The following is an 11,275-nucleotide window of genomic DNA, read 5'->3' on the forward strand; positions in this document are numbered from 1 at the left end:
GCGCTGGGGCTGACGGGAGGCGTGGCGTGGCGGGGCCGCGCAGAGGCTGACGGGAGGTGTGGCGGCGCCGCGCGGGGTGTCCTGGGAGGCGTGGCGGGGCGGGCGGGGGCCGGTACCGGGGCCGGGCCGGGCCGGGACCGATCGCGGCGCGATGCAGAAATACGAGAAGCTGGAGAAGATCGGGGAAGGTGCGGCAGGGCCGGAGCCGGGCGGGGGGACCCGGGTGCTGCGGGGCCCGGCGGCGCTGTCGGTACAGGTACCGGGGGCTCGGCCGTGACGCCCCTCCGCCCCCCGCAGGCACCTACGGCACCGTGTTCAAGGCCAAGAACCGGGAGACGCACGAGATCGTGGCGCTGAAGCGGGTGCGGCTAGACGACGATGATGAGGTGAGGGAGGGGCCGGGCTGGGAGCCCCCCGGGCCCCCGGGGCTCCCGTGACCCGGCCGTCCCGCAGGGGGTGCCCAGCTCGGCGCTGCGGGAGATCTGCCTGCTCAAGGAGCTCAAGCACAAGAACATCGTCAGGTACCGCCGGGCTCCGGGAGCGAGCGGGGCTGGGGCTCTGCGCGGACACTGCTCCCCCCGGGTGCCCCGGGCCCGGCCGGGCAGCTCAGGGATCCCTCCCCGCAGGCTCCACGACGTTCTGCACAGCGACAAGAAGCTGACCCTGGTCTTTGAGTTCTGCGACCAGGTGAGCACCGCGGCCACGGGGGCCCTGGGGGGACACGGTGGTCCCTGGGGGTCTCCGAGGGTCACCGCTCGCTGCTCCCCCTCGCTTCCCCCCAGGACCTGAAGAAATACTTCGATAGTTGCAATGGGGATCTGGACCCTGAGATTGTCAAGGTGGGTCTGGGATTCTGGGGGGCCCCCGGGGTCCCCGCTCGGCCCCGCGGGGGGCTGCGGTGCTGGGGGGCTGATGGACCCCGTTTGTGCTCTCCCACAGTCGTTCATGTACCAGCTACTGAAGGGCCTCGCGTTCTGCCACAGCCGCAATGTCCTGCACCGGGACCTGAAACCCCAGAACCTGCTCATCAACAGGGTGGGGGCGAGTGGAGGGCTCACAGTGGGAAGGGGTTGGGACGAGGGGGTGATGGAGCAGGGGGCTGTGCTGCGGGGGTCACATGTGGAAGTGGGAGGCTGTCTGTCTGTTTTGGGGGTCACACCTGATGTCTGTCCAGCCACAGTTGCAGCTCCATCTCCCCCATGTTCCCAGTGATGGGAAAGGCAACAGGGCTGCTGTCCCTGGGGTGCAGGGGACACAGGTGGGGCCCCCTGCACTGACCCCATCTGTCCCCCCAGAACGGGGAGCTCAAGCTGGCAGATTTCGGGCTGGCTCGGGCCTTTGGCATCCCTGTGCGCTGCTACTCGGCCGAGGTGAGTGGGGGCTCAGGGTCCTGGTCCCACCCAGCTGGCTCGGGGTCCCCCTGTCCCTGTCCGAGTGTCCCTGTCCCTCCCCAGGTGGTCACTCTGTGGTACCGGCCCCCCGATGTTCTCTTCGGTGCCAAGCTCTACTCCACCTCCATCGACATGTGGTCAGCCGGGTGCATCTTTGCAGGTACACTGTGGGGCCAGGGGAGCAGGGGGACGGCCTGGGGGGCCATGGGGGCTGGGGACCTGTGGGAACCACCCCCTGTTCCCCCAGAACTGGCCAATGCAGGGCGGCCCCTCTTCCCGGGCAACGACGTGGATGACCAGCTGAAGAGGATCTTCCGATATCCTTGGGAATGGGGAAACCCAGAGTGGACTGTCTGGGAATGGGGAGCTCGGGGAAAGGGAAACCCAAAGGAGTGGGGACTGCTGGGAATGGGGAAACACTGGAATGGAGTCTCCAGGAATGGAGACCACCCCTGGGAATGGAGACCCCTCTGGGAATGGGGAGCCCTGTGGGAATGGTGATCCCTCAGGAACAAGGACCCCCAGAATGGGGGATTGGGGAAACCCTGGAATGGAGAGTAGAGTCCCCGGGAATGGGGACCTCCCCTGGGAATGGGGAGCCCTGCAGAATGGGGACCCTGTGGGGAATGAGGAGCTTTGAGGATGGGGATCCCTGGGAATGGGAACTCCACTCGGCTGGACAGAGGGGCAGGAGGGCAGGTGTTGGGTGCCCCCATGGTGGCCCTTGACTGTCCCACGCTGCTGGGGACCCCAACAGAGGAGCAGTGGCCAGCCATGGCCAAGCTGCCGGACTACAAGGTGAGGGCAGGGGACCGGGGGTGTCAGAGGGAATAGGGGGTCTGGGGGAGCTGGGGGTCACCTGTGTGTCCCCAGCCCTACCCCATGTACCCAGCTACCACCTCCCTCGTCAACGTGGTGCCCAAGCTGAACGCGACTGGCCGGGACCTGCTGCAGGTGAGACCCTGCCTGTGTCCCCCTGCCCATGTCCCCCCACAACCTGCATCTTCCCCTGCTTGTATCCCATCACTGTGTCCCCCACACCTGTCCCCCTGCCCACCCCATGAGGGCTCAGGCTCCTGGGAGTGGATGTTCTCCCCCCTCACAGCCCCCCGCCCAGCTGCGGGGGATTGTGGGGTGGGGGGGTCCATGCTCTCCCCCCTCAGCTCCCCCGTACCCCCCAGAACCTGCTCAAGTGCAATCCGGTGCAGCGGATCTCAGCGGAGGAGGCCCTGCAGCACCCCTACTTCACTGACTTCTGCCCCCCCTAGGGCTGCCCGACGCCCCAGACCCCCCTGAGGGGGGCAGCCCCCAGCCCCCTGCAGCCGGGTGCCAGCCCATGCCAGACCCCCTGAACTGCAGCCCCCCTAGTATTTATTAGGTTCTGTCCCAGCTGCAGGGGGCTGGTGCAAGCCCCCCAGACTCCCCAGCCCCGCGGGGTGGGTGAGAGGGCTCGGACTTCCCCCCGGGACACAGGACTGGCCTGGGGGCAGGGGACTTCCCAAGGGCATGGGAACCCCCAGAACATGGGGCCACAGTGCTGGTGGAGGGGCAGTTCCCTCTGGGACCAGGCACAGGGATTCCAGGGGGGAATATACCCCCCACCCTTCTCTCCCTACTTCCCCCCGGCCCCTTGTGTGCTGGGGGGGTCGCGGGTGTGCCCTTTTCTAGGGCACTGCTGTATGTGGGTGATGTGCGTTTGGTATCCCATAAAGAGCTTCCCCCCCCAGCGCCGCCTTCTCCTTCCTGGGGTGTCGGGGAACCCCCCACTGCCATGTGACAGGACTACCAGCCCCTGACCCCTAGCCCAGCCCTGTGACCCCCTCAGCGCTGCCTTCTTCCTGCAGCAGCCAGGACCCCTCCCCATCCCCAGCCCCCCGTTCCCCCTCAGCAGCCCAGAGCCAGGCCTGGGGCACCTCTTTATTTGGGGGGCTGTAGGGACGGGTTGCATGTCCAGCGCAAGGGGACACAGGCAGCGCATGCAGGGACGTGGGAGCAGGGCCGGGGGGCCCCTCACCCCCAGCCCCCCGACACCCCCTCAGGGGGCATGGGGGGCCTGGAGGCCGCCCCGCGGCCCAGGGGTGTCCCCCCAGCCCCCCGGCCGGCGGGGGGGCGAGCAGGGCTCCGCGGGGGGGCCCAGGGAGGACCCTAGAGCCGGGTGACGAGGTAACAGGTTCGGGGCGACGCCGAGACGGGGCGTGGGGCTGGGCAGGGGGGGCCGGGCGCTCTGCGGGGGGGTCAGGGAGGTCAGGGGGTCACTCTCACCGCCACCCCCGGCCCCCTGCTCCCCACCCGCTGGGGGAGCTCTGCCCCTTGCCCTCTCCCCATGTGCATCCCGGGGTGCCCCAGGAGTCCACCACTTTGGGAGGGGCAACCAGTCTGAAGCCAGGCTGGCCCCTGCCTTGTCCCCCACCTGGTCCCTGCTCTCCTGGAGGGGAGGTTGGGGGACCCCAGAACAGGGGACTGTGGTGGATGATGAAGATGGGGGAAGTCTGCAGGAAATGGGGGGGTCTATAGGGAATGAGAGATGTGCAGAGAATACAGGGAGGTTCACAGGGAATGAGGGAGATCTGCAGGGAATGGCCTGCACCCTCGTGCCTCCCAGGGACCCCCATGTTGCCCCAGAGAGTGACAGCCCCGCACCCCCCGTGCCAGCCCCGGGGGCCTCTGGTTGCCCCCCTAGGTGTACCTGGGTGGGCGTGGGGCCGTGGGGCTGCCCGGGACCGCCGGGTGCTCCTGGACGGGTGCACAGAGGGATGAGAGAGCGGTGAGCGGTGGGGGGATGAGGTGCGACCCCTGGGCCGGGGGTGGGGAGTGGGGGGCACGATGGGGGTTACCAGGGTGCCGCCATCGCTGCGGGGGCTCCGCTTCTTCTCCTTGTACAGGCTGAGGAGTTTGTCCCGGAACACCTGGGGGGGAAGGTGGGTCAGAGTACCCAGCCCTGAGACCCCCGGGCAGGGGGAGACCAGGGTGGCTCACCTCATACAGGTAATCAAAGATCTCCAGGATGGTGAGGAGGCTGGCGCCGATGAAGAGCCCCATCTGCCCCCCGATGTCACCTGCGCGAGGGGTGACGTCAGAGAGGGCAGACCCCTGGTCCCCCGGCACCCCCAGACCCCCTGTCCCTCACCCAGCAGCCCTGCCACCTCGTACGCCTTCTTCTGCTCGATCATCTCGTAGTTCAGTGCCTCGAAGAAGATGTCCAGGACCAGCACGTTTTCCCTGAGGGGACATGGGACACAGGGGACAAGGGGGGAGTGTCAGGTGCAGGGGGGCTGTGCTGTGCTGTGCCCATGGGGTGCAGTGGGACAGAGCAGACCAGTGCCCGGTGCTGCGGGGCACAAGGGTGTGCCAGGCCATGCTGTGCCATCCTGGGCTGTGCTGTGCATGCTGTGCCATGCCATGCCATGCTGTGCCATGTCACGCTGTCACACCATGCCATGCCATGTCACACCATCATTTTGGGCTGTGTCAGTTCACACGTGCTGGGGATGCCGTGTGGCTGTACCGTGCTGTGTCACACTGTCATGCTGTGCCAATTCACGTCTGCTGGGGGATGCCATGTGCACATGCCGTGTCACACTGTCACCCTGGACTGTGCCAGTCCCTATGCTGAGGACATTGTGTCAAACAGTGCTGGCTCATGTCATGGGGCCGTGCTGTACTGTGTCACGCTGTCACACTGTGCCACATGACGCCACTTGTCATGCTGGGGCTGTGTGGCCGCGCCGTGCTATGTCACGCTGTGTGCTGGCGGGGTGGTGGGTGACACCACGGTGGCAGCAGCAGTGACAGCAGCGGTGGCAGTGTCACTCACGCGATATACTGCTCCGTCTTGTTGAACTTCTTGGCCAGGTACTTGGCCGAGGCCTTGCTGGGGATCTTCACCATGGAGAGCTCTTTGCCGTAGCGCACCATGGCGCAGGGCGTGCGGCACGCGCAGTACTCGCTGTCCTTCGTCACCAGGAAGTCTGGGAGGGTGTGGGTGGGACGGGGACCCTTGGGACCCCTGCCCGCGAGGCAGGGCAGGATGCTCCGGGGGCAGAGCTGGGTGGTGGCAGGTGCCACCCGGGACAAGTGTGCCGGGCACAGGGAGAGGGGCTCAGCCCTGCACAGTCCTGTCTGGGGACAGCAGTGACCTCCGCCCCAGCGAGGGCATAGGGACACCGGAGCCACGCTCACAGTGGTGGGAGCACAGAGACACCGGAGCCACGCTCACAGAAAGGGGGGCGTGGGGAGGCTGAGGTGTCCCCAGAAGGGCACGGGGTGCCCAGGGCCATCGCGGGGCACGGGGTACGTACCCAGCGCGGGGTCAGCGCACTCCTTGTACTGCTCCGGGGTGCAGACGTTGGCGTTGCCTGCAGGGGAGGCGGCGGTCGCAGGGACAGGGGGTGGTCCCGGCAGCCCCGCAGCCCCCCAGCCGCCCCCCCCGCTCACCCGGCATGTGCACCATGCGGCAGTTGCAGTTCTCGGCCAGGTAGCGCGTCTCGCAGTCCAGGCGGCACGCCGTCAGGCTGTAGTTGGTGAAGAAGTCGGACTCGATGGGGGTGGCCTTGCAGTCCCCCCAGGGCGGGGGCAGGTACACCAGCTGCCAGGCACCCGCTAAGGAAAACACGGCGTCCTGGGGCCCCCTGTGTCAGCCCCAATGTCCCCAGTGTCGTACCCGGCCACGCTGCCACCTCCCGGCCCATCAGCGCCCTGCGCAGCCAGTGCTGGAGGAGGGCTCACCTCGCACAGCCAGCGCTGGGGGTCCTACCACCCCAGAGTCCCTGTCCCACCCTGTCCCCTCTTTTCTGAGCGTGGGGATGGGTGTTGCAGCAATTGTCACCTGTGCTGGGTGCCACAACGAAGTCTGGCAGGTGGCACCATCTGGGAGCATGCGGGAACAGGACGTGCCAGGCGGGGGGGTCAGCACAGACCCCCGCACTCCCCTCGGTGCCCAGTGCAGGGATCGCGCCTGGTGAGGACCCAGCACCCCCCACCCGTGGGTGCCAGGGCCACGTTCCTGCTGCCGCCGTGCTCCTGCCGCCCATGCGCCGGCACACGTGGTGACACCCACTCGAGGCACCTAAATTTAGGTGTCTGGCTGCGGGGGCCGAGTGCTGCCGCCCCCCTGGCGGCTGTTCCGCAGGAGCAGGGGGGTCGCTGCTGGAGCCGGTGCCTGCGGAAGGGCTGCCTGGTCCTGGCGTGGGGCTGCCCCACACCGTGTGCTGCTCCTGGCCAGTGCAGTGGCAGTGCAGTGGCACGGTACCCACGGCATAGCTGGGCATGGGGTGTCCCCACGCAGATGGGGAGTGTTTGGGATGTTTGTGGTAACACCATGCCATCCCGAGCCCTTTGGGGCTCCATCCTGAGCCATTTGGGGGTCCATTCAAGTCCCTCTGGGGGCCCATCCCGATCCCTCGGGGGTCTGTGGCCAGCCCTGGGTGCCGTGCCCGGATACCCGCTGCTGCTGGCAGGAGACGAAGGTCTGGAAGCCAGGGGCAACGCCGAAGCCCAGCTGGTCAATGAAGGGTGGCTCATCCTGGCTGTGGATCTGCACCTTCACCCCCGCCTCAAACGAGGTCTCATCTGCAGAGCAGGGGAGGGGGTCAGGGGCAGGGCTAGGGGTCTCACCTATGTCCCCCCAAATGTTCACCTGCATCCCCCCAAAAGGACAAGTACTCACCACAGCCAAGTGCTGTCACCCGTATCCCCCAAGGCGGGCAGGGTCTCACCTGTGTCCCCCCAGACGGGCAGATACTCCTCCTGCTGCACATTGAGCATGAGCTCGAGGCCATTGCCGGAGCCACCCTGCAGCGTGGTCAGCACCTCGCGCCCCGGTCCCCCCGGGTTGAAAGTGTAGCATTTCCCCAGGCGTGTGAAGATCTGCAGGAACACGGGGCACACATCCCGGATGTGGGGACAGGGCTCTCACTGCCACTGCAAGGACCCCACAGGGACGTGGGCATGGGGCATTTGGTGCCACTGTGGGGACCCCGTGGGGACACGGAGACACACATGGGGATATGACAATGGGGATTCCAGTGCCCCACGAGAGCCAGGGCAGGATCCTGGTGCCCCCAGAGCAGAATCCCAGTGCCCCAGCACGGGACCCCAACGCCCTACAGGACCCAGGACGGGATCCCAGTGCCCTGGCACAGGATAGCAGTGCCCCCAGGAGAAGGCGAGGACAGTGATGGTGCCCAGACCTGCGCCACTATGGCTCTGCAGGGATATTGGGTTTCATCGCAGCTCCAGGGAACATGTGGGGACACTTGAGATGGGAGGGCACAAGCCAGGACGGTGATGGGGACCAGGACTCCTTTGTCACAGCGGCAGAGGTCACCACGTCCCCTCCAGAACCTGAGAGCCTTTCCTGGGCCAGCCACCCCCGGGGATCTGCACCCCCAGGCAGGAAGCCTGGGGTGACCTTGAGTTCCCAGGGAGTAGTACCCACTGCTGGGGACCCTGGGGTGACCCTGAGCCCGCAGGCTGGTCCCATGGCATCATGGCCCCCTCTGCTGTGGGTGCCCCACCCGGGGGTTATGTCCCACGGGGGTGAGTGGAGGGGGCGTTGCTGTGGCAACCAGCTGCTCCCAAAGTGGGGACCCGTTGCCATGGTAATGCGGTGCCCAAGGAGGAAAGGGGGGGGCGGGTGTCATGGCAACGGCTGCCCGGCATGGGGATGCCGGGGGTGGGGGGGACATGGGTGGGGACAGTGATGAGGACATGGCCCCAGCACTGCCAGTCCTCCTGCGCTCCATACTCAGGGTCACGCAGGGTACCCCTGCCCCCCTGGGGACCCTAAGCCCTGCCCTGCAGGGACCCCCAGCCCTGCTCCCCGCGGATCCCCTGTCCCCACACCCCTAGCCTGGCCCACCCCACTGGCCCTGCAGGAGGCAAGATGGGACACAGCTCATCAGGATGGCCCTTGGGCCCTCACCACATGTCCAGGAACATCAGGGACACCGGGGCCAGGGCTGGGACAAGGCGCAGGGACACAGTGCTAGAGCTCAGCACCGTGGCCCAGGGCAGAGGATCCCAGTCTGGACTGGCTGAGCCTGGGGACTTTGGGGGCAGAGCCAGGACGCTGCTGCTCAACCAGGCACGTGCCACCCACCTCAAGCCCTGCCCTGGGGGCCCTCAGCCCTCCTGCCACATGTCCCAGCCCTCGAACCCAGGGGCCATCACCACTGCATGGCCCTGCTGCAGGGACACTGGCAGAGCAGCTCTGGCCGGGGGCATTGGGGCACAGGGGGAATGGAGGGAGCAAAGAGGGGCACAGGGAGCATGGGAGGCACAGAGGGGGCACGGAGCTGTCAAAAGGTAGCTCATCCCTAAGCTTCATGGAGAATTAATTAGTGCTCTAAGAGCATTAAGGTGACAATAATTGCTGGGGACAGTGATGTGGACTGGGCAGAGCTGGCATGGTGGACATGAGCTGCCCAGCACCCACAGCACACTGCAGCCTGGTGCTACTGTGGCAGGAGGGATGTGTCCATCCTGCCCATGCCACTGCTCCTGTCCACCTGTCACCTGTCCACCTGTGACACTGCCCCTGCCCATCCTATCCATGCCACCATCCCTGCCTGTCCCAGTGTCCCTGCCTGTCACACAAATGTCATCATCCTTGCCTGTGCCACTGTCACTGCCCCATTCTGGGGGCTGCAGTGGGGGGGTGCTGGGGCCAGGAATTGGAGTGCTGGAGGTAGTGGTGGAGGGTGCTGGGGGTTGCAGCAGGGCTGGGTGCCCACAGGCTCTGGGGGTGGGTGCTGGCACAGGGACCCCCACCTATGCCAGGCATGGAAGAGCTGCCCAGGGGAGCCTCTGTGCCAACAGCCAGGGTAGCAGCTGCTAATGGCAGTGCCCGGTGGCACCTGAGGCTGGCACAGGTAGTGGGGGCTGCACCTGTGAGCACCCCGTACAAGTGACACCCCATACAGGTGAGCACCCCACGCCTGTGAGCATCCTGTACCTGTGAGCATCCCGTAACCCTGAGCACCCTGTACCCATGAGCATCCTGTGCCCACCACACCCCTGCCCGGTGCCTGCATGCCAGCAGAGACCCCCAGCCAGCACAGTCCCCGGCACAGCCCTGCTCCATGCTGGACACCATTCTCAGCCACCTGGCATCCCTGCAGCACCCAGGGTGGGGGCACCCCTGGCTGGCAGCTGCTGTACCCAGAGGGGTGGGATGGGGCTATGGTGCTGTGGGTGGTGGGATGCACCGGTGGGCTGGGAGAAGGGGCTCACCTAGAGGTGGCCAACCTTGGCAGGACACCGGGGTCTCTCCACAGTGCTCAGGAAGGTGGGCAGGGACTAAAGGTGCTGCTGGCAGTGGCATTAGAGAGGGGGCTCACCTGCCGGTATCTGACCCCAGCAGGACTCCCATGTCCCTCTGCAGCCCCGGGGCACACGGTGGGTTCCCTCCCTACCCTCTTGGCACTCACCACGGTGAAGTTGCGGGCAGTGCAGCCGGTACCACGGAAGGAGCACTGCAGCAGCATGTCAGCCAGGTCGTGGCCCGTGCGGTTGTAGAACTCGGCCATGCTGAAGGGCTTCGCCTTGAAGTTCTTGAAGTTGGCCTTGTCGCGCAGGGCGGCCAGGACGTGGGGCTCAGCCAGCTGCGGGTTGCTGATCTCGTAGCGCTCGTTGAGCAGCGCCAGCAGCTCGCCCACGTGGTACATGTCGTTGCGGGTGATTTTGGAGAAGCGGAACTCGTTGAGGTTGCAGATGGTGATGGCCGGGAAGGTGAGGTTGCGGGCAGCCACCTCGTCCAGCTTGGTGACGTGGGGGTAGGTGAGGAAGTAGGCGACGCGCTCGGCGCACACGAGCAGCAGCAGCCCCAGCGAGCCCAGGAAAAAGCCTCCCCAAAGCACGCGGCGCAGGGACACAGCCCCGTAGGCGAAGACGTGGCTGATGCCGTGCAGTGAGGAGCTGTGGGCGAAGGCCCGCAGGCTCGAGAGCCCCTCGCCCTCCCCGCTGCCCTCCGAGCCCCTCCTCATCCTGTTGCCGCCGGGGCCCCGCGGTGCCCGGCACCCTCAGCCCATCGCCGCGCCGGGCTCAGGGTGCAGCTGGCGGGGAGGGAGGGGAAGAGGAGGGTGGGCAGGAGAGACGGCAGGGCAGGACCGGCCGCTTCGCTCCCCCACGCTGCCGGTGCCGGTGCTGCCCGACCGGTGCCGCGGAGCCGCCGGCAGCGCGGCGTCCCGGCTCCAGCCCCAGCCTCAGCCCCGGTCGCGGTCTCGGTTCCGGTCCCGGTTCCAGCCCTGGTCCCCAATCCGGTCCCGATTCCAGCCTCGGTCCCCCTCCCGATCCCGGTCCCGGATCTAGTCCCAGCCCTGACTCCGCTCCTGCCGCCGCTGCCGCCGCCGCGGCGGCGCAGCCCCGATCCCAGTTCCAGCTCCCGTTCCAACCCCAGCCCCAGCCTCGCTCCCGGTTCTAGCCCCGGTCCGGCTCCTGGTTCCAGCCCCGGTCCCGCTCCCGGCTTCGCTCCCGCCGCGGCGCAGCCGCCGCCGGTCCCCGCCGCCCCCCGCCGCCGCCGCCCCTCCCGCTCGGCTCCACCCGCCGCCCCCGCCGGCGGCCGCAGCGTTGGGGTACGGGGGGACCGAGACCCCCGGGGAAGGGGAGATCAGCAAACAGCGCCCTTCATCGGGCAGCCCAAAGGAACCCACCCCGAGAGTCACACAGAGGTCCCCCCGTCCCAGGGTCACACAGGGGTTCCTCCACCCCGGGGCGTGATGCAGTGGAGGAAAAGAAAGCTGTCACCCCAGAAAGCTGTCACACGGTCTCCCCACCCTGTGTGACACCCACTGTGTCACCTCACCCGGGGGTGACACAGTGGTCTCCCGTCCTAAGGCTGATCCAGGGGACACCTCAACCCGGGAAAGTCATGCAGGGCTGATCCT

The 11,275-nt window shown here is 67.2% G+C and overlaps 2 protein-coding genes across 4 annotated transcripts; one reads left to right on the plus strand and one right to left on the minus strand.

Moving 5' to 3' along the window:
* The first annotated feature begins 60 nt into the window (after window positions 1–60).
* Window positions 61–3,117, plus strand: CDK5 (cyclin dependent kinase 5). Of its 2 annotated transcripts, XM_085049978.1 has the most exons (12): window positions 62–188; window positions 298–386; window positions 454–521; window positions 627–687; window positions 783–839; window positions 940–1,035; window positions 1,296–1,370; window positions 1,455–1,551; window positions 1,639–1,708; window positions 2,129–2,189; window positions 2,265–2,345; window positions 2,573–3,117. In XM_085049978.1, the coding sequence occupies exons 1-12, from the start codon at window positions 152–154 to the stop codon at window positions 2,657–2,659; spliced, it is 879 nt and encodes a 292-aa protein (XP_084906104.1). In that variant the 5' UTR covers window positions 62–151; the 3' UTR covers window positions 2,660–3,117. The 2 variants fall into 2 exon arrangements, with proteins under 2 accessions (XP_084906105.1, XP_084906104.1); XM_085049979.1 differs by lacking the exons at window positions 1,639–1,708; window positions 2,129–2,189 and having other exon boundaries at window positions 61–188; window positions 2,284–2,345.
* A 178-nt stretch (window positions 3,118–3,295) lies between these two features.
* ASIC3 (acid sensing ion channel subunit 3) lies at window positions 3,296–10,887 on the minus strand. 2 transcript variants are annotated; one of them, XM_085049975.1, is made up of 11 exons: window positions 9,821–10,884; window positions 7,106–7,256; window positions 6,832–6,959; window positions 5,826–5,976; window positions 5,690–5,746; window positions 5,206–5,359; window positions 4,519–4,610; window positions 4,368–4,447; window positions 4,226–4,297; window positions 4,078–4,124; window positions 3,296–3,615 (listed from the first exon to the last, which is right to left on the minus strand). In XM_085049975.1, the coding sequence occupies exons 1-11, from the start codon at window positions 10,373–10,375 to the stop codon at window positions 3,537–3,539; spliced, it is 1,566 nt and encodes a 521-aa protein (XP_084906101.1). In that variant the 5' UTR covers window positions 10,376–10,884; the 3' UTR covers window positions 3,296–3,536. The 2 variants fall into 2 exon arrangements, with proteins under 2 accessions (XP_084906101.1, XP_084906102.1); XM_085049976.1 differs by lacking the exon at window positions 4,078–4,124 and having other exon boundaries at window positions 9,821–10,887.
* Window positions 10,888–11,275: the final 388 nt, after the last annotated feature.

The sequence above is a fragment of the Lichenostomus cassidix genome, chromosome 2 (genome assembly GCF_008360975.1).
Source record: "Lichenostomus cassidix isolate B80296 chromosome 2, HeHo_3.0, whole genome shotgun sequence".
Lineage (NCBI taxonomy): Eukaryota > Metazoa > Chordata > Aves > Passeriformes > Meliphagidae > Lichenostomus > Lichenostomus cassidix.